General features: G+C 46.1%; 1 protein-coding gene across 1 annotated transcript in view; it reads right to left on the bottom strand.

Annotated features, from left to right (window-relative positions):
* The window catches only part of wnt6b (wingless-type MMTV integration site family, member 6b), a 28,082-nt gene extending 8,065 nt beyond the window's left edge, over positions 1 to 20,017 (bottom strand). The window contains exon 1 of the mRNA XM_056289529.1: positions 19,804 to 20,017. Within this exon, the coding sequence (XP_056145504.1) occupies positions 19,804 to 20,002 (199 nt within the window). The 5' untranslated portion in view covers positions 20,003 to 20,017. The remainder of the gene's footprint in view (positions 1 to 19,803) is intronic.
* Between the last annotated feature and the right edge of the window lie 1,683 nt (positions 20,018 to 21,700).

Raw genomic sequence — 21,700 nt, 5'->3', positions numbered from 1 at the left:
TATTTTCCTCAGGGACATGAATTCCAAACAAATTCTCTGCCACAGTGGGTGCCTGGGCCTGTCTAAGTCTGCTCCTAGCGCCAGAAGGCCCTTCTGCAGGAATTAGCAAATATTTTTTTAATGCCTAATCTTTTAGCTAATGATGCATGGAGGTCTGAGATGTCAAAGTCAAAGACTGGAAAACAACCAAACAGCCCAGATACACTGAGATACAAGATGTAAGCACGTTTTCACATGTTTAGACTCGATTCAAAATGCGATGGATCGATCTTTATTCACTAATGATTTTCCAACTATGAATAATGTATTCTGCAAATATGTGAAAGGATCTGTTCCATGTAGAGGGATAATGTTGATAATGTAATGTATGTTGTTGAATAAATGGTGGCTTTCCGCCGTGTATGAAACAGTACATCAGCAGAACTTGTTATAAATAGTCCTAGATTAACATTCTTCTTCTGAGAGTAAGGCTTAATGCAGAGCATGCGTTGCCTGCAGTATATTATGTACCTATCGTTCTCAGCTCGGACAAAAACAGTATGTCTATTGTTCCAGTTGCATCTGTTCATTTGTGCAGGAGGTCATCTAAATGTTTGTCTTTTAGAGCAACCATCCAAAATGAAAGTGTCTGTGTTTGAAAAATTGAACTGGACAGGTTTAAACTGCAAATCAAACTACAGTGAGACCTTCCATATGTTTTTTTTCTCCTAAATCTGGCATTACCATGAATAGCATCCCTAAAACATGTAATTTTCCAGGTTTTTACAGAAAAGTGATTATACGGTGCCACAGATGGCTCTGTAAATTAGTTATTGAGGTTATGTTGGAATCTCAGAGAATACCTGAGGGGCTCAATATAGATGCATCTGTTAGTGTCTGGGGTAAATAATTCAAACAGATTAATCACTCTCTCCCAAACACAGGCACACACATATAGATAGACACAAACTTTTTATCTATAGCCTATGCAACAAAACAGTTGTGTGTTTTCTCTGTGCAATTTCTGTCTATGATTTTGTTTGGTATGTACCCATATTATAACATAATACACAGATAGATAGATAGATAGATAGATAGATAGATAGATAGATAGATAGATAGATAGATAGATAGATAGATAGATAGATCTTGTAGGACAATCAATCAGTCAATCAATCAATCAATCAATCAATCAATCTCTCTCTCTCTCTCTCTCTCTCTCTCTCTCTCACACACACACACACACACACACACACACACACACACACACACACACACACACACACACACACACACACACAGGAAAATAGTGGGACAGTTAACTGCCACCAAGGGAAGGGAAAGCCATTTCACATCTAGTGGTGTAAAACATGACTACATGATCAGTTTGTTAAATAGCCCGTATTTACTGAACAATTTAAACAGGTCCATCTCAACAAGTTGATCATCTTAATGTTCAAGGTACTACAATTAAAGGCGGCGCTACATTGGCGACTGAACCAGTTTTTGCCGAGGCAGGCTGTTCAGACTTAAGCCGGTATCAGACTACACAATATGTTTTTTTTGTCTTTCCCGACGGTCACTATGACAGATTAGGCAATAATAGTGCCATACATTCTTCCCGCGTCGTGGCCGGGAGACTGGCAACACCTACAAGTATGACTCCGACCAATCATCGCTGCCTATCACGATCTTGCGCGAGTTCATAGGTCGTCAGTGAGGAGGGTCAAAAAATTGTCAGTCATAGCTACAGAAGCTTTACCTGTGATGCTGGTGGTTTCGCGTTCCGAAACCAAAAATAAAAGAAAGAAAAAAAAATGTGGACGCTGTTACGGCTAGTGCTACAGGGTAATGATAACCTAGCATAGTTTAACTAGCCACTCGCCCGGTTGCTGAAGTGCCTCCGCTATTTCTCGCCAACGTTCAGCCTATCTTTTTTGACTCTGTCACGGTCCTCCCTCAAGAAAATGTCAGAAAGGCAGAGGTGTTGTTGCCACTGCTCAACAAACCTTTCCTCGGTTTCGTCGTTCCACCTGACAGCAGCAACAGCAGCGTCCCTCTTTCTCTTTGCCACTGAGACAGCACTCTGTCATCTTATTGGTCAACGTCAAGGAAAACGTCATAGGAGACGTCAGGAAAATAGGAAAATACAACAACTTCTGACACGCTCGCCTTTTTTGTCGGGGTGTCGTGGGGCGTCCCAGAAGCCACATCGCTGCTCTTCGATTATGTCACACAACACGGTGTCAAGACGCTCGTTCGTCGTCCCTGACGTTCATAATCGGGCCTGACGCTGGAAATTTGTCTGCGACGACAAAATCGGGCTGATATCGTGTAGTCTTATCCAGACATTTTGATCGGTCTTGCCCGTCGTCTTGGTCCTTTTCACACTATTGAGGGATTCACACTTCAAGACTCAGTAGTCCGATTCTTCACGTCTTGTCTCAAATGTTGCAGAATCCCGCGGAAATGCGTCGACTCGACAGGGAAGTCCGAGAACAAAGAACGACGAAGAAGACAGCGAGACGACTGGCAGAACACTCTTCAAAGTTAAAGTGCCGGTCAATGGAAAAGTAAGTTAACAAATACAGAGCGTGAACAATTCGTTTTTTTAGCCTAGTTGGTATAGGTTTCACTGCTTCGAGCTCAACTAAAGTCAAGACGTCGCAAATTGAAGAAGATAGCTTGAGAGAGAATTTAAATTATCCCAATTGGCTGATACGACAATATTTCTATCTAATAGACATTAGGTGACCAAAGCAGTTAGATGTGTTGAGGAATTTTCTGCTGTGTTAGGTTTGAAAATGAACTTGAGCAAATCTATTCTATTACCACTCAAGGAATGTGACCTATCAGAATTTAAATTCTCTATTTAAGGTCATTATACCTTGGAACTGACCCTTTTTAATATGTACGGCCATAATTTGTGTGACAAGAAGGAATAAAAACAGGCAAATTGGACATCCTTATCTCATCACACGATAATATATTATACTAGTAAGTGACCCGTAACCAAGTTGCGGTGATCATGACGTTTATTAGCTATCCACCCGTCTAAATCTCCCTCCTCTTCATCCTGCCAGCTAACCGCCTTCCCCCTGCCCCTAAACCCCCCCCCACTCCAACTCCCTCCCCCCAAATGCTCAGAATCACTTGAAATGCCGAGAAAAGTGGTTTTTAGCCATTTTTAGAAAATGCATGTTTTGCATAATTATGCATGTAGTATACTTTCGGCTGCTCCCGTTAGGGGTCGCCACAGCGGATCATCCGTTTCCATTTCTTCCTGTCTTCTGCGTCTTCCTCTGTCACACCAGCCACCTGCATGTCTTCCCTCACTACATCCATAAACCTCCTCTTTGGCCTTCCTCTTCTCCTCTTCCCTGGCAGCTCCATATTCAGCATCCTTCTCCCAATATACTCAGCATCTCTCCTCCACACATGTCCAAGTCATCTCAATCTTGCCTCTCTTGCTTTGTCTCCAAACCGTCCAACCTGAGCGGTCCCTCTAATATAATCGTTCCTAATCCTGTCCTTCTTCGTTACTCCCAGTGAAAATCTTAGCATCTTCAACTCTGCCACCTCCAGCTCCGCCTCCTGTCTTTTCGTCAGTGCCACTGTCTCCAAACCATATAACATAGCTGGTCTCACAACCATCTTGTAAACTTTCCCTTTAACTCTTGCTGATACCCTTCTGTCGCAAATCACTCCTGACACTCTTCTCCACCCACTCCAACCTGCCTGCACTCTCTTTTTCACCTCTCTACTGCACTCCCCGTTACTTTGGACAGTTGACCCCAAGTATTTAAACTCAAATGCCTTTGTCACCTCCACTCCTTGCATCCTGACCATTCCACTGTCCTCTCTCTCATTCACGCATAGGTATTCCGTCTTGCTCCTACTGACTTTCATTCCTCTTCTCTCCAGTGCATACCTCCACCTCTCCAGGCTCTCCTCAACCTGCACCCTACTCTCGCTAAAGATCACAATGTCATCCGCGAACATCATCGTCCATGGAGACTCCTGCCTGATCTTGTCCGTCAACCTGTCCGTCACCATTGCAAACAAGAAAGGGCTAAGAGCCGATCCTTGATGTAATCCCACCTCCACCTTGAACCCATCTGTCATTCCAACCGCACACCTCACCATTGTCACACTTCCCTCATACGTATCCTGCACCACTCCTACATACTTCTCTGCAACTCCTGACTTCCTCATACAATACCACACCTCCTCTTTCGGCACTCTGTCATAAGCTTTCTCTAAATCTACAAAGACACAATGCAACTCTTTCTGGCCTTCTCTATACTTCTCAATCAACATTCTCAAAGCAAACATCGCATCTGTGGTGCTCTTTCGTGGCATGAAACCATACTGCTGCTCGCTGATCATCACCTCTCCTCTTAACCTAGCTTCTATTACTCTTTCCCAAATCTTCATGCTGTGGCTGATCAACTTTATACCTCTGTAGTTGTTACAGTTCTGCACATCGCCCTTGTTCTTGAAAATCGGTACCAGTATGCTTCTTCTCCACTCCTCAGGCATCCTCTCACTTTCCAGGATTGTGTTAAACAATCTAGTTAAAAACTCCACTGCCATCTCTCCTAAACATTTCCATGCCTCCACAGGTATGTCATCAGGACCAACTGCCTTTCCACTCTTCATCCTCTTCATAGCTGCCCTCACTTCCTCCTTGCTAATCCGCTGAACTTCCTGATTCACTATCCCTACATCATCCAACCTTCTCTCTCTCTCATTTTCTTCATTCATCAGCCCCTCAAAGTATTCCTTCCACCTTCTTAGCACACTCTCCTCGCTTGTCAGCACATTTCCATTTCTATCCTTGATCGCCCTAACTTGCTACACATCCTTTGCAGCTTGGTCCCTCTGTCTAGCCAATCGGTACAAGTCCTTTTCTCCTTCCTTAGTGTCTAATCTGTCATACAACTCACCATACGCCTTTTCCTTTGCCTTTGCCACCTCTCTCTTTGCTTTACGCTGCATCTCCTTGTACTCCTGTCTACTTTCTTCATCTCTCTTACTATCCCACTTCTTCTTTGCCAACCTTTTCCTCTGTATAATTTGCTGTACTTCCTCATTCCACCACCAAGTCTCCTTGTCTTCCTTCCTCTGTCCTGATGACACACCAAGTACCTTCCTAGCTGTCTCCCTCACTATTTCTGCAGTGGTTTTCCAGCCATCTGGCAACTCTTCACTACCACCCAGTGCCTGTCTTAACTCCTGCCTGAACTCCACACAACAGTCTTCCTTCTTCAACTTCCACCATTTGATCTTCGGCTGTGTCTTCACTCGCTTCCTCTTCTTGGTCTCTAAAGTCATCCTACAGACCACCATCCGATGCTGCCTAGCTACGTTCTCCCCTGTCACCACCTTGCAGTCTCCAATCCCTTTTAGATGGCGCCTTCTACATAAGATATAGTCCACCTGTGTGCACTTTCCTCCACTCTTGTACGTCACCCTGTGTTCCTCCCTCTTCTTGAAATATGTATTCACCACAGCCATTTCCATCCTTTTCGCAAAATCCACCACCATCTGTCCTTCCACATTTCTCTTCTTGACTCCATACCTTCCCATCACCTCCTCATCACCTCTGTTCCCTTCACCAACATGTCCATTGAAGTCGGCTCCAATCACCACTCTCTCCTCCTTGGGTACCCTCTCCACCATGTCGTCCAACTCATTCCAGAATTCTTCTTTTTCATCCATCTCACACCCAACTTGCGGGGCATATGCGCTGATAACATTCAGCAATAAACCTTCAATTTCCAGCTTCATACTCATCACTCTGTCTGACACTCTCTTCACCTCCAGCACGCTCTTGACATACTCTTCCTTCAGAATTACCCCTACCCCTTTACTCCTCCCATTCACACCATGGGTTTTGCATAATTATGCATAATTATTATAATTATATTTTAATTTTCTGCTATTTTTCTGGTCCTCTCTTGAACAATACCTACCACCTACAAAAGAAATTAGGATCATAAATGCTTTAGTTTTCGGTCCCGCTATCTACACTAACACACACACACACTAACACCACACACACACATATTCCGAAAATATATGAGTAGAAGGTGCGAAAGTACCCACACCTGTACGACACGTCACAGAGAGGATACATACCACCGTCTCTTCAGTTTATTTTCTTGTAGAGCCAGCAGGCAAGAGCATCTCTTCCTCGTCGTCAGTGTCGGACGCCATGACAGAAGAGTGTAAACAACACGCAAGCATTGTGGGTAATGTAGTGTTTCACGGACGGTTTTACAGGAAACTACAGCGCGGAAGTGTGCTCGACTATGGAAGCCCAAATGACTGCGGACATTCCTCGTGGAGTCCGCTCCGCGTACCTTCCGCCCGAGTATGTTTGGGCCTTTAAATCTGATTCATCAGATAAGACACTCGGACACTTCCACGCGCGCAACAGCGGACAACTTTATTGTTCGTCAGACCCGCCAAAACCCGAACCGCCCGCACGCGCTGATTTACATTCAAAAACAGAAAATTTTATTGAGTTCACGTCACGTGACAGCCGCCATATACGCCCGTGCTCGACCCATGCAAATGCGACTCTGACGTTGTGGCTTATTTCACGGACGCTTTCTATTTCCAACGCTGCTCGCTGTCTCCGACCGCCATCCAGCAACCCGTTAAGAACGCGAGGTTTGTGCGAACGGCGGAAAGAGCCGAGGCGTGACGTAGCCAGAGCCCGCCATCTTGTTGAACTGCTCAGGATTCTGAAGGGATTCCACATATTTTATGCATATTCCGCATATTATCCATATTTTTAATGTTCCGCTATTTTTTATAGGTGTCCCTGATCATCCCCAATAACCTCCAAAAAGAATCAAGGCCCCAAGTGCTTTAGTTTGGCCGTTTATAGACTCCCACACAGACACACACCAGACACACTTTGTGAAAATACAGGAGTCGATCTTCTTCTTCTTCTTCTTCTTCTTCTTCTTCTTCTTCTTCTTCTTATTATTATTATTATTGTGACCTACAAAAAAGACTCACTGGCCGATAGCCAGGGGTTCGGTTCCCTTTAGCCGAGCGGTTAGCGATGTCGCCTCGTGGTGCAGTGCAGCTCTGGATCGAATCCTATAGTGGGTGGAAAATATGCTCGGTTACATTGGTGGCAGCGGTGGGATCCGGAAGTGTCCGGAAGCGTGCAGATTCTCAGAAGTCTCTTCGGAGCGCGGGAAAAACAAAGCGCGAGGGCGCGCTTCCGGGAGAAGGTGACTACTGTAACCTACAAAAAGACTCACTGGCCATTCGGTAATCGGCCTTCTCCCGGAAGCGCGCCCTCGCGCGTTGTAATTCCCGCGCTCCGAAGAGACCTTTGAGGATCTGCACACTTCCGGATCCCACCGCTGCTGCCAATGTAACCGAGCATATTTTCGATCTGGATTCGATCTGGAGTTGTACTGCACCGCATCACGAGGCAACATAGTTAAATGCTCGCCTAAAGGGGGCCGACCTATTATGTTTGAAGAATCACACCATGACTCAGTATCAGCGTCAACACAACCTCGTTTTACTCTCCATTTCAAAAACCCCCTTACAGCAGACTCAACCAATCAATTCAAGAACAACCATAAAGGCATCACATACCGATTGCAGCACAACAGAACTGTGCTAACCCAAATGCAGCACTGATGACCCAGTGTGCAGACATAACATTCCCCCCCTCCCCCAGCAGGGTTTCAAACATGAAAAGTTGACACAAAGTCCTCTAGGTGGCCAGGGCGTGAACATGTACAAACAGGTCGCAGGGAGGCATGAGGCTGAGGCTGAGCAGGCCAAGGCGAGGAGGCAGAAGGCAGGAGCAGCTGAGGCCCAGGAATGTCTGGGGCCTGTGTAGGGGCTGCCTGAGGCCCTGGGGTGTCCTGCCATGCTGAGGGAATGGTTTGGGGTGTGTCACCAGCTGTGGTGGCGGAGCTGGCACCTTCCGGAGGCGGCTGGAGTGCCACCGAGTGTCGTCATTGAAGAGATAGGTGGTTGGGTTCCAGCTGATGGGTGACTTGGAGAGGAGAGGACCAGTATGAGGCCATTATATTGTCATGGTGGGGCTTACGGACCCTGACCCAGTCTGAGGCATTGATGTCTGGCACCTTGGCTCGTTTTGACTGGTCAAATCGTTGCTTCATCCGCCCCTGCTGACAGGTGACTGAGGCTGTGACCCTAGAGGAAGGTGCCTGGGGTGTAGAGGGACAGAGTCTGTCGAGAGGCATGTTTAGCTCCCGGCCCAGCATGAGAGAGGCCCGTGGTCGAGTATTGTGCATACGTGACAGATGCCCTTGCTCTCAAGGTAAGCAGTGAACTCTGCAGAGACCAGTTGAGGACTGTTGTCGGTGGTGATGGTCTTTGGGAGGGCCCAGCAAGAGAAGAGTGAGTCCAGGAAGTCGATGATGACCTGAGAGGTCACAGAGCCAGTAGTGGTGAGCTCAGGCCATTTTGAGTGTAGGTCATAGGCAACCATCAAGAAGCGTTGGTGGCGGGGAACCCCATGGATCTCTCCGCAGATGTCCAGCTACAGGTGTTCCCAGGGCTGACAGGGCCAGGCAAGAGGTTGCAGGGGTGGGGGAGCCTGTTGGCCAGTCTTGCCACTCATGAATCAGGCAGCGCAGTCCTTGACCAGGGCCTCAATGTTTCTGTCTATCCCTGGCCACCACACCAGGTCTCAGCAGTGCTGCTTTAGCTTCACAATGCCCAGGTGGCCCTCATGCGCCATGGTCAACACACACGCACACAGAGCACCTGGGACCACTGTGCAAAGCCCACGTGCCACACAGGTATCTTTCCAGCAGGAGAGCTCTTGTTTGACTCTGGAGAATGTAGCCAGCTCCTCTGGGACCTTGTGAGGCCAGCCATTCTGGATATAGGTACAGAGCTGAGAGAGGACAAGTTCCTGTTAGGAGGCTTCCTTCAGCTCCTGCAGAGAGACACTGGCCTGGAAGGGTGTGTGTAGCATTTGAATAATATCCTGTTCCACACAGTCAGTGCCCGTGTGTAAGGCTGGGGCGGAGACGGAGCGAGAGAGCAGGTCAGCCACAACATTGTCTCTCCCTGGGGTGAACTGCAGGCTAAAGTTGTACTGGCAGAGGCGGTCGGACCAGCGGTGTAGCCTCAGGGGTCTGTGGCCTGTTCCAGATGTGGACAGCAGTGCTGTCAGTGCCTGGTGATCCATCCTGAGGGTGAAGGAGAGGCCATAGAGGTACAGGTGCCACCTTTCACAGGCCCAGATGCAGGCTAATGCCTCACGCTCACCTACAGAGTACCACTGCTCGATCTGGTTAAGGGCACGAGAGGTGAAGGCGATGGGCTTCTCCAGACCATTCTGGGTCAGTGACAGCACAGCCCCTATCACTGTGGCCGATGTGTCACAGGTCACGAAGGTGGGGCTGGAGATGTCAAAGTGAGCCAACTCTGGTGGTGAAGTCAGTTGCGTTTTGAGGTCACGCACAGCATCACTGCATGCCTGAGATCACACCCAGGGCTCATCCTTATGCAACAGCTGGCGCAGGGTGCTGTGGTGGCAGAGTACTGAGGGAGGACCTTCAGGTAGTATTCTGTCATACCCAGGAAGGAGGTGACCTGGGTGGCTGAGCTGGGCTCGGGGATGGCCTGAATGGCGTCCATATTGGATTGGAGTGGGGTTATGCCACTTGCTGACAGCCAGAACTCCACAAACTCAATGGTCGGCACAGAGAGGACACATTTTTCAGCATTGAGAGTTAGCTTGTGCTTGGCTAGGGATGCGAAGACACTGTTGAGTCACTTGTTATGGATTTCAGTAGTGGTCCCATATACGACTATATTGTCCAGATATATGGCCACGCCCGGTATGCCAGCCAGCACAGAGACCATGACTTTCTGGAAGCAGCTAGGGGCAGAGCTGAGGCTTGTCAGGGATCACCACCTTATTCACTGCACGTAGATCGGCACAGACACGCAGGGCCCCTGACTTCTTAGCCACCACGAGGTTTGAGATCCAGGGTGAAGCGTCCACTGGCTCAATGATGCCATCTTCCAGCAGTTGTTGCAGCTCGGCCGAGACCCCATCATGGAGAGCCAGCGGGAAGCGGCACAGTGGCTGGATTACGGGTTTCACAGAAGGATCAAGGAGAGGTTGATGGGCGAAGGCAGAGAGGCAGCCCAGACCCTCAAACAATGATGGCCATTTTTGCTGCCATGGCGTGGTGACAGTCAGGATTACTGACCCCCCCCCCCCCCCCGTGTCCAAGAGGGAGAACCCCGGAGCAGAGAACAGGTCCAGGCCCATCAGGTTGGCCCCACAGCGGGCAACATGAAATACAACACTGCGCACAAGCTTGGTTCCATAGCGGACAGTCACTCGGAGAGAGCTGACCAGATCAATTCTGGAGTCACCATAGCCGCAGAAGGCAGCTGAGGGTGCGGACAGTGGTATTGAACTGAACAATGGTTTGTAAGTATCAACATTTAGAAGAGACACGCTGGCGCCGGTGTCCAACAGCAGAGGAATGCACACATCATTGAGGTTGACTGTGCATAATTTGAATGGCACTGGCCTAGGGGTCACATTGTGAGTAATGATGGGTGCAGACTGGGGGGCGTGGCTCTCTGACCCAGCTGGGGAGGAGCGACGGACGTTAGCAAAATGATTTTGCTTACTGCAGCTACGGCTTGTCTGGCCACGGGCTGGACAGTTCTGGGCCCTTGAGACGTGAGACCGAGATCCACAGTTACCGCCGGGCTGTTGTGGGCGGGGCCGAGAACGCTATCGTTGCCCCAGTTGCATGACATCCGAGGAGTCCGGGTCTGCTTCGCTCTGGCTGGGAAGCGTCCCTCTTTACTCGAGGCTTCCCCGCCTAGAGTAAAGGGAGCAATCTGAGGAGGCAACTTGACTGGGGGTTGCCACTTGCTGTGTAGTTAGCATAGCTGCACACTCAGCTGCACTCGCCACTTGCAATGCAATGGTCTAGACAGCGATAGAACATCTGGATAAAGTAAAAGTGTCTCACGCACCTTCGCGCTGTTGGTGTGTTCAATCAGCTGGTCGCAGACCATCTTGTCCTGCAGCGCGCCAAACTTTCACGCGCTATCCAGCCCTCGCAAATTAGCTACATACTGCCGCACAGATTCACCGGGCAGTTGGTGTCGCTGACGGAATAAAAATCGCCGAAGGAGGGCACTTTGTGGAGTAGCGAAATGGGTGTTCAGAAGCTGTCATAGTCAGTCATGGTCCCTAGCGTCCCGAACACACGCTGACCCTCTAGTCTAGGGTATTGGAGGCTCGCCAGGCAATGCCAGAAAGGGGGCAGGTGGTGGAAGAGAAATATCAGCCATCTTCGTCGCCAATATTATGTTTGAAGGATCACAACATGACTCAGTATCAGCGTCAATGCAACGTTCGTTTTACTCTCCATTTAAAAAAAAACAAAAAAAACCTTACAGCAGACTCACCCAATCAATTCAAGAACAACCATAAAGGCATCACATACCGATTGCAGCACAACAGAACAGCGCTAACCCAAATTCAGCACTGATCACCCAGTGTGCAGACATAACACGACCTCCTGGCGATCGGCCAGTCTTTTTGTAGGTTAAATTATTATTAGATTATATTGGATTATTAGATTATATTATTGGATTGGATTATTAGATTATATTAGATTATATCTGCTGTGGCGACCCCTAACAGGAGCAGCCAAAAGTAGGAGGAGGAGGATTATTAGATTATATTGGGCGGCACGATGACACAGGATAGCCCAACCCTGGGGGTCGTCCCGGGTCGTTATCTGTGTGGAGTTTGCATGTTCTCCTCGTGTCTACGTGGGTTTCCTCTGAGTGCTCCGATTTCCTCCCACAGTCCAAAGACATGCAGGTCAGGTGAATCAGCTATGCTAAATTGTCCCTACGTGTGTGTTTTGTTTTGTTTTGTTTTTTTGCGATGATCTAGCGGCCTGTCCAGCATGTCCCGCCTGCCGCCCAATGACTGCTGGGATAGGCTCCAGCATCCCCGCGACTCTGCGTAAGGATAAGCGGTTTGGATAATGAATGAATGAATGGCTTGAGAGATGGCCGCCACAAAATTTTAAGAACCAATTCACAATAGGCCTTATCTATAAGTCATGAATTGAGCGAATTTTTTGCTTAAATGAATGTTCCTGACCATTTTTACTGCCATTTCACATCAATTTATATTATCTTGAATATGTTAACCAGCCATTTCGAAGTGATATACTACGTTTGATAAATCATAACTTTGTTTTATGCATGTGTTATTGAAAACATATACACATTAAAGACTTTATAAATAAGACCAAATAAATGCATTTAGGCGGAGTCAACAGACTGTCTCATTATTTCTATTTCCTCTCATCAGTAAAACAATATACTGTAGCGAATTCGGGGGGGGGGGGCAACCACAGGAACTGCCTCAGCCGGGACGCGAACCCGTATCTCGCGACCCTTTAGTCGAGCTGTCAGCGATGTCTCCCACTTCTGACACTAATGCAGCGAATTCGGGGGCAACCACAGGAACTGCCGCAGCTGTGGCGATGGTTCCTGGGCTGCCCCCGTAATTTGCTGCATTGGTGTCAGAAGTGGGATACGCATGGACGATGACCCCAAGGTTGGACAACCCCGGAGTTCAAACCCAGTACCTTCTTGCTGTGAGGCGACAGCGCTAACTACTGCGCCACTGCCCGTCTTTCTATGACTATATTGGTGAAAAGGACCTCTTTTTTCCCTTGATAAATGTTTTAGGGATCTATTCTTGTACCAATACTGTTCTTTGTCTGTATGCTGCCACTTGGTCACAGAGTACACCATTTTAATATGTATATATTCAATGTTACTGCATTGACACACAGTTTTATCTTTCTGTGAAATGGAATGGCTTCAGTGCGTTAGCTATTTGAGATGAAGGCCTAGTTACTGTTGGGGATCAGATTCATGTCATTGTTTTCAGTCAAATGTGGATAAAACAGAGGTTCCCATTACCTGACCAGAAAATCTGTGAAATGAACTTCAGCATTTTATTGGTCTATTGACATACAATATTAAATCAAATATTCCTGTGTCATTTTTGATCTGCAAGTAAATTTTGAACATGATATTGACAATCTGGCTTAGTCGTGTGTCTTTCTTTCACAGTGTTGAGACACGCTGCTATAATCACACCTGCCCTGTCTTTTGAGGACACAAAGTTATTCATGCGTTTGTATCATCATGCCTCAACTATTGCAATGCACTCCTGTATGACTGAAATGACAAATTTAACTTGACTATACTTGCTTAATCCAATCCAGGGTCTGGAGGGTGTGTGTGTGTGTGTGGGGGGGTTGCTGGAGCCTGTCCAGTCAGGCATACATTTGAAGGCAGGCGGACATCCTGGACACATCATCTGCCCATGACAGGGCACAAACTTTACAATGAAAATTAATTTGATATTCCAAAATATTCTTCTCTGTCTGTCTGACAAAGTTCTCTGTGTGCCAATGCTGTAGTCATCCGTTATGTTCTGGTGAAGTGTTGTGTATGAGCCTGACAAGCCTGAATACATTTCTGTGCATGTGGCTGTCTGTGTGCCTACACGCATGGCTGGATGTGTGTGTGTGCATGTGGCTGTCTGTGTGCGTGTGTGTGTGTGTGTGCGCGTGCGAACATGCACAGGTGAATGTATGTCTGTGTCAGTGTATTAGACAGGATCAATCATGTAGATGGAACCAGATAAAGTCTTGTATTATGTTGTTTTGGACACGAGTGATGACTGGTTTAATCACTCAGTAGTAACAACTGTACACCCCAGGGGATCAGTCGCTGTTTATTTTAAAGTGGTATTGTCTTACACACACACACACACACACACACAGGGAGAGAGAGAGGGAGATTAAAAAAACAACACTTGTCAGTGTTCAAATCGCAAAATCCTTGCCTTGTTTTTCTATCTGAATCTCTCTCTAAGCTGGCCTGCGCTCCTCGTCACTACCGCTCCGGGCTTTGTGTATTGACTTAAAGGGAAAATGGTAATAACTACCAATTAATGACGAGAAACACGAAATTCAGCCCAATGTAGAAAACAGTATTTAAGTAGGGGATTTAATTGCGGAGCAGCCAGGGCAATGGATTCCAATGCAACAGAAGTTGGCCTCCGTGTGTCGACATGTTCATTCGCATGCTTGCAGTAATGGCACGAGATGGCAGCGTTTCAGCGAGGTTGTGAAATCGCCTAACAGACATTGCATTCGCCCACCAAAGCGGACACGGCTATAGGCACATGCACATACAAGCATCTGCACTCCAGCACCGTCTCCGTTTCTCTCTCGCTCGCTCTATTTTTCTTTCTCTTCCCTGCTCTCTATGTCTCCCCCCCCCCCACCCCTCGCTCGCCCCACTTTGTTCTGGTGTTCAACTCGACCCACATGGGAATGCAAGTCAATCAAGCAAGTCATATTCATTTACAAAGTGTTACCATGGCATGTGTGTGTGTGTGTGTATGTGTGTGTGTGTGTTTAGTCTCATATCTGCTTGCAGAGAAGTGCCATTCATCCATCACATTAATTATCATCACCATCTTCACCGTGAGATTGAAATGATGATAATGTGGTTATATTTCTATGAATTTAATTGCTTCACTGCAACGATATCGCTCGCCTTCATTCTCTCTCACACATACACGCTTACACAAACATACACTCATACACCCTGACCATGAGCTGGATAGGATGATAATATTTCGATGACCACTTTTAATTGCTTGGCTGTAACTTTGAGAACAATCTCTCTCTCTCTCTCTCTCTCTCTCTCTCTCTCTCTCTCTCTCTCTCTCTCTCTCTCTCTCGCTCTCTCTCTTACATACACATGCACACACCAATCACACTGGCCATAAGATGATAAAATGATAATATTGCTATGGCCTTATGGCCTTTTCTAATCTCCTGCTGCATTTTTAAAAAAAACTATCTTTCTTGCTCTCTCTCTCTCTCTCTCTCTCTCTCTCTCTCTCTCTCACACACACACACACACACACAGACATACATGCACACACACACAGACGCACATACACACACACACACACTCACACACACACATATACACACCGTCTGTAGAGTCTGAATTGTCATCACTGCCAACAGAACAGCGGTCTATTATAACAGATCTTATCTAATCTGGCCCGTTCTCTGTCTGAAAAGTCATATGTGTCTCTGCCGAACGCACATGCTCTCTCAGGACAGCAACGCCTCGACTCCTTCAGGCTACAAAGCAAAGACCCTTTCTCAGCAAGGCTGGCCTGAGAGCACACAACACCACTGGAAATCCCTCTGAGCTTTATATGTTTGAATAGTGGAGAAAAATAGCCTGCAGATATTTTAGTGAAAAGGGGGAAGACTGAGGAGGATGTTCCAGCTAGCTAGTTCATCCTGCAGACTCAAAACGGCTTTGACTGTTAACCCCAACCGAGTTGGGAAAATACCTTATCATATTAAAAGTGTCGTAAGTGTCTAAGTTGATGAAGAGAGTAATTACAGTATTAAAGAAACACATGAATGGCTGAAATTAGATGAATTAGCACTAGTTGCCTCATCTGGGCCCGCTCAACTCGTAAGGCAGCGAGGTAAACGGTAGATAGGAGGCGAATCCAAAGCCTCTTCTCCATAATTAGGTGACGCTGTTCTCAGTCCTGCTGAGGCGTTTTCGGTCGGCCTGCCTTTTACTTTGGCATTTACTCACATTAGTCAATGAAAAATGTCGATTACGTGAGGCATCCACATAATTGCTGGTGAAGGTTTCAAAACAGAGGAGAACTTTGGTTTCACTTATAGACAGGCAGGAATTTATGATTAATCACTTATCTGTCTTCTCCTGGCATATTCTTACCCTCTTTCTCTTTCCTCGTCTGACTCACTCACTCACTCTCTCTCTCTCTCTCTCTCTCTCTCTCTCTCTCTCTCTCTCTCTCTCTCTCTCTCTCTCGCTCTCTCTCTCGCTCTCTTTTTCTGTTCCTGTTTCTGTCTCTATCAGACACACACACACACGCACACACACACAGAAAAACACTGGTGTTATCGTAATCTCCAATCAAGAGAGGGGGAAAATTGCTATTTATTTAAAAAGCCATATTCACCCACGCAAGGCATCAAAGTTTCTCAGGGTGTGATGACAGATAGTGTTCTTGTGGATGGCCGCTGTGGCTTTATAATAGCGTGCCCTTATTCAAGCCTAAACAGTACAGTATAATGGTCCAGTTAAAACTGACCCACTTTAACTTGAGAGATCTCCTCGCCCACTAAATACGCATTACAAAGCCCCAGTCTTGTGCAGAAGCATAGAGAACAACATCACAGTGTCGGTGGAAATTACACTTAAACATCCTGATGAAGTATTACTCAGCTCAGCACAGACACAGGGCTCTGGATGAAGTTCCCCCCGTCCCCACTCTCCGTTCAGAGTGCACAGAACCTGTCCATTCACTGATTTGTGATAAAGTTCCGCCTAGCAACAGCGCTAGTGCTTTTCAGAAAATACAACAAAAAAATAATCTGCTGCTGCTGCTTACAGAATGTGGCTTGCTACTGCAGACCTGTCTCACTGTGTCTTGTACAAATTGACATTGACTACTACTAGACCCTCTATGGCCTATTTGAGTGCAGGTTTTTGTTCAAACCTACACTGAACCTGGTAGTTTCCCCTCAAGTACTAGTACTCAAACTTGGTTTTGCACAGAGGTCTAGTATTCGGGGCGTCCGGCTGGCGTGGCGGTCTATTCCATTGCCTACCAACACGGGGATCGCCGGTTCGAATCCCCATGTTACCTCCAGCTTGGTTGGGTATGCCTACAGACACAATTGGCCCTGTCTGCGGGTTGGAAGCCAGATGTGGGTATGTGTCCTCGTCGCTGCACTAGCGCCTCCTCTGGTCGGTCGGGGCGCCTATTCAGGGGGGAGGGGAAACTGGGGGGAACAGCGTGATCCTCCCACGCGCTACATCCCCCTGGCGAAACTCCTCACCGTCAGGTGAAAAGAAGCAGCTGGCGACTCCACATGAATCGGAGGAGGCATGTGGTAGTCTGCAGCCCTCCCCGGATCGGCAGAGGGGGTGGAGCAGCGACCGGGACAGCTCGGAAGAGTGGGGTAATTGACCGGGTACAAATGGGGAGAAAAGGGGGGGGGATCCAAAAAAAAAATCTAGCACGTATATATGTATGTATATTTAGATCTAGTGTTCTAATATACGGAGAACACTCTTAATTAAACATTCATATAACTTTTTACTTTTCATAAACCAGTTGTTTGTTAGTTTTTTTTAATATATGACTATTGACTCGTCATTTTACGTTTTACTTCCTTAAATTTTGTGTCCTATCCAAGTGTCACAGTGAACAGCATACCAAGTCAAACTATAAAAAACGTAACTCGGGAAATAAAACAGATTCTGATCGGTTTCACAGGAGTTGTAACACAGTAATAATAATGTAGTCACCGTTTTGGACAAATGTTCATGCCATTTCATCTTTTTATAAGGTATCGTCTTAACACCAATATCTCTGGTCCATCAGCCAGACACAGGACGCCGTGTCACCAAAAATACTTCCATTTACCACAAAGGGATTACCGCTCTCACATGGTATGAGTTACAGCTTTCGACTGGGAAAACACAAATTCTAGTTACATTTTGATTTTTTTCAGTATTTTCCTTTGTCTAGCGGCCTAGAAACCTTTCAGCTGACGCTCTTATTATAATATCACACCCTATTGTAAGCCACCCTGGATAGAAATATATGTAAATTGTGAGCAGCTGTCTGTGAACAGCTGTTAACAATACAGTTACCTCTTTTTAACAATTAATAGTGTAAAATATATAACTTACTACATCGCCTAAACCAGCTGTTGGAGAGCCTGTGAGTTCAGGCATGTCATTAGACTTAACAAGTGGCCACCTTCTCTCATTGATGTTTGGCATGAGTTAGACCCATGACACCTCAAGATGGCTCAGTGACGACTTCCAGCTTCCTGATATCAAACCTCGCAACTGGGCTCTGACATGTGAGCTGATCCGCTTAAAATCACCACTGAAGTATTTGGAATATGTCAGATACAAAGATGTGACATCCCCTTCCAGAGAAAGAGACCTCCCCCATATCCCCACTCGTACACATGCACACACGCACACGCACGCACACACACACACAAGCATGCACACACACACACATGCACACATACTCACGCAAACACACGCACACACATACTCACGCACGTGTGTGTGAGTATGTGTATTTGGAATGTCAGATACAAAGATGTGACAGCCCCTTCCAAAGAACGAGACCTCCCCCATATCCCCATGTGTACAAATGCATGCACACACACACGCACATGCGTGCATGCACGCACGCATGTACACACACACACACACACACACACACAGAATTACGTTTTCTCTATTACCTCTGTCTTTCACAAACCAAAAGAGCACTAGCAACATTAAAAGCAAATGAGCAAGACACTTCTGCATACATGTTTTCTGGCAACAACGGATTCAGTAACACACATCGCGAAGCATAGTCGGCTATAGCTGCGTACTAATATCGCATCTTGCCTGTTCGTTGCCAAAACACAGCACTTTCAGGACACAGATAAAGCGCCTCTGTAGTGCTGTTTGCAGGACAGACAGACAGCTCTCTGTGAACCTAATCACCTAACAGCAAAACCAACACAGTAATTGCAAAGGACCCAGCTGTGACCCAACATCAGCTATATTGCAGACTTCAAAGAGCTGGAGGAAGATGTTAAAGAGATCTTAGGAGATATGCTAAGAGAAAAGGCAATTTCAGGAGATCAATTTGAGCATGCACAGACTGATGAAGAGGAGGGAGTCAGTCAAGTGTGAATATGTCTGGTCCGCAACACAACGGCTGCCCTTGTCTGTTGGACCGCGATCAGACAGGGATCAGACCTCAAGTTGACGTAAGGCCACCGAATGTGGTCGTGAGGTCATGGGTGCAGATCCTGAGTTAGACGCTGGTGAAGAATGAGGAATGGCAGTTTTATAAAAATGTGTGGCTGCTTCATTAAAAAACCCTACCGCCGCTGCTAATGCGCTTGGAGGGAGTGCACAGAGGAACCACAAAGACAACGCTAGAAACGTTCTCGATTACATGAACCAATGAGTCGATTATGTCAGCAAAGGTTGTTTGTTATGAGTCCATATAACAAAGTGGTATGCCAGTAAATCAGAGAGAGGTTTTTGGGGACAAGGGGGTCTTGTACAAATCTTACGTCTGGGATATTTCAAACCATATGTGCTCCATTTCTCTAAAAAGCAAAGAAACTGGCGTTTGTAAACCACCTGTATGTGAGTTAGAGGAGTTCAGCTTGGAGCCCTACGTAGTGACGTGTTTCATTTCTATCTACTTTGAGATTGTGAAGCAGGTATACTGTAAATATGGACTTTTAAGGTCATTAAAACCCTTTCTTATGGATTAATCTGAAAATCCGCTGGGGCGACCCCTGAGAAATAGGGAACAAGCTGAAAGAAGAAGAAGAGGTTGTCATGAGACTAGCTTGGAAAAGGTCAAATCCCTTCTTTTGAATATAGAGTCGAATGAATGCTTATTGTACCTTGACAGATTTCCATTAGCAACTACAATCAAATTGGAAACTGGAATGATATTACATAAAAAAATGCTATAAATGAAAAACACATAATATCAAGATAATACTTTAAGAAAACACCTCTTATTATAAAAGAGCAATATATGCCCTTATCATCATCATCCACAGCATCAACAACTCCGGCCATGTCCTTTCCTGCCACACTCACCTTGCTGCAGTATTTTGCCAAAGTATTTGTTGTGACTGGTGCAGTTCCACCGGCGGTATCTGAACTGGTACTGGCACTCCCGAACACCCAGCCTGGCACCCTTGGCCACCTCGTTGACGATCTCTGGCTGCGTCTGGCACAGCTCGGCCTGCTTCCCCGCTAGGCGCTTGGTCTTTCTGCAAATGCTGTTGGGGTCCATGACCAACGGGCTTCCCACTGCCCTGGAACAAATGGCAGAATGTTAGCATAGCATAGATGGACTGAGGACTACATGCTCCTTACCAATGTCATATGTGGAGGGATAGATTGTAAGAACTGGTTGTAGGTTTACATTGACTTGGACATCAACACAAAGAATCCTCCTGTCCACTGCTGCAAGACTGTCCTTGCTAACCAACACCCGCTAAACCTCAGCACAGCGTAAGCTTTGAATTCAGGCTTACATCCATCCATCCATCCATTATCCAAACCACTTATCCTGCTCTCAGGGTCATGGGGATGCTGGGGCCTATCCCAGCATTGGTGGGAAATTAGCATGGCTGCTACTTGTTTATCACTGGTAGGTCTGCCAGCGCTACACTTCACAACCATTCTTTAGTCAAAATGTTGTGCTGGTGCAATAAACCATGATGAGCCAGTGACGTATGAGCGCGTTTTATCAAAGACCATTTGCTATGGACATCATCTGAGTCCCCCCATCTGAGAAAGACCGGATGCAGATCGCTCGCCATAGCTTAAATTGCGCGTGTAAGTGAAGACAGACCAGAAGTGTTTTCCCACACACAGTCCACAAGGGAACCTCAGTTCTTCAGCTGTATGATTCACACTGTGACTGAATTTCTTCATTGTAAAACATCCCATTGTTTCCTTTAGCATCATTATAAATGTAAGCAAAAATAAAACTAACATCGCATTGCAACAAATAAGGCAAGAGCATACCGAGCCTTTCATTTTTATGAGGTTTTTATGCGTTTTTTTTACATATGCCACAGTGCATACATCTTTTTTTTTACTGTTATAGTGGTTCAGAGGACTGTTTGTCCCCGAGAAATGTAATTATGAAGAACACATAAAGTTAACAAATGATCCTCACGGATATATTATTTTTAAGCCAAACACAACATTGTCAAGATTTATCTTGTTCGGATGACATGGTTTCTCTGTTAGACAGGCAGTAATAACAATTTATTTTATATAAACAAAGCAAAAATAATCCCATTTAAAATAAAACCTACAGGATAATGGTTGTGTGCGATGCATTCGAAATGAGGGGTCCCTTTGTAAACCTGGTTAAGTTTCCAACAAAATCAATTGCACCTCAAGCAGTTCAAATATTTGAGATCACCCTAAACCGTATGATTTTATCTTGGGTTTGATGAATGGGGACCCTCGACCTCCTCAACAGCTTTGACAGATGAGTGTATATAATAGGGATAAATAGTTTATTCCAACTCTTAATGGGTAAGAAGGGCTTGGATGTAGCAGCAGAAAACACTGCCATGCACAGTGTGTGGCCATTTCAATGGCATAATGGGAAAAATGTCTCGTATCTCTTCTATTTTCCTACTCTCTTTTTCACAATAGCAGAAAAAAACCGACGATGTTGATGACAACCATTCCCACGAGAGCACTTCATTACCTTTTGTAAATGCTTATTATTGCGTATGCTGTGTAGTAGGGAGAGGATTTCACATATGTTAATGGTTGTAAAGTTGTTGTTTCACCTTTTATACATATATAGTACATAAAATTCTTTAAACGTTCATATATTTTTTTTAAGAATAGCCCCCACATACGTTGCTACAGTTTTTTGCTGACTCCTAAATACACTTTTCTGACTTTCACTTCCAGACTTTCTCACACACACTCTCACACTAATCCTTAAGCACATACGGCA

This window comes from Lampris incognitus, chromosome 11, assembly GCF_029633865.1.
Source record: "Lampris incognitus isolate fLamInc1 chromosome 11, fLamInc1.hap2, whole genome shotgun sequence".
NCBI classification, from domain to species: domain Eukaryota; kingdom Metazoa; phylum Chordata; class Actinopteri; order Lampriformes; family Lampridae; genus Lampris; species Lampris incognitus.
Note: the sequence above shows the minus strand (reverse complement) of the source record. Positions and strands in the feature narration are given on the sequence as shown.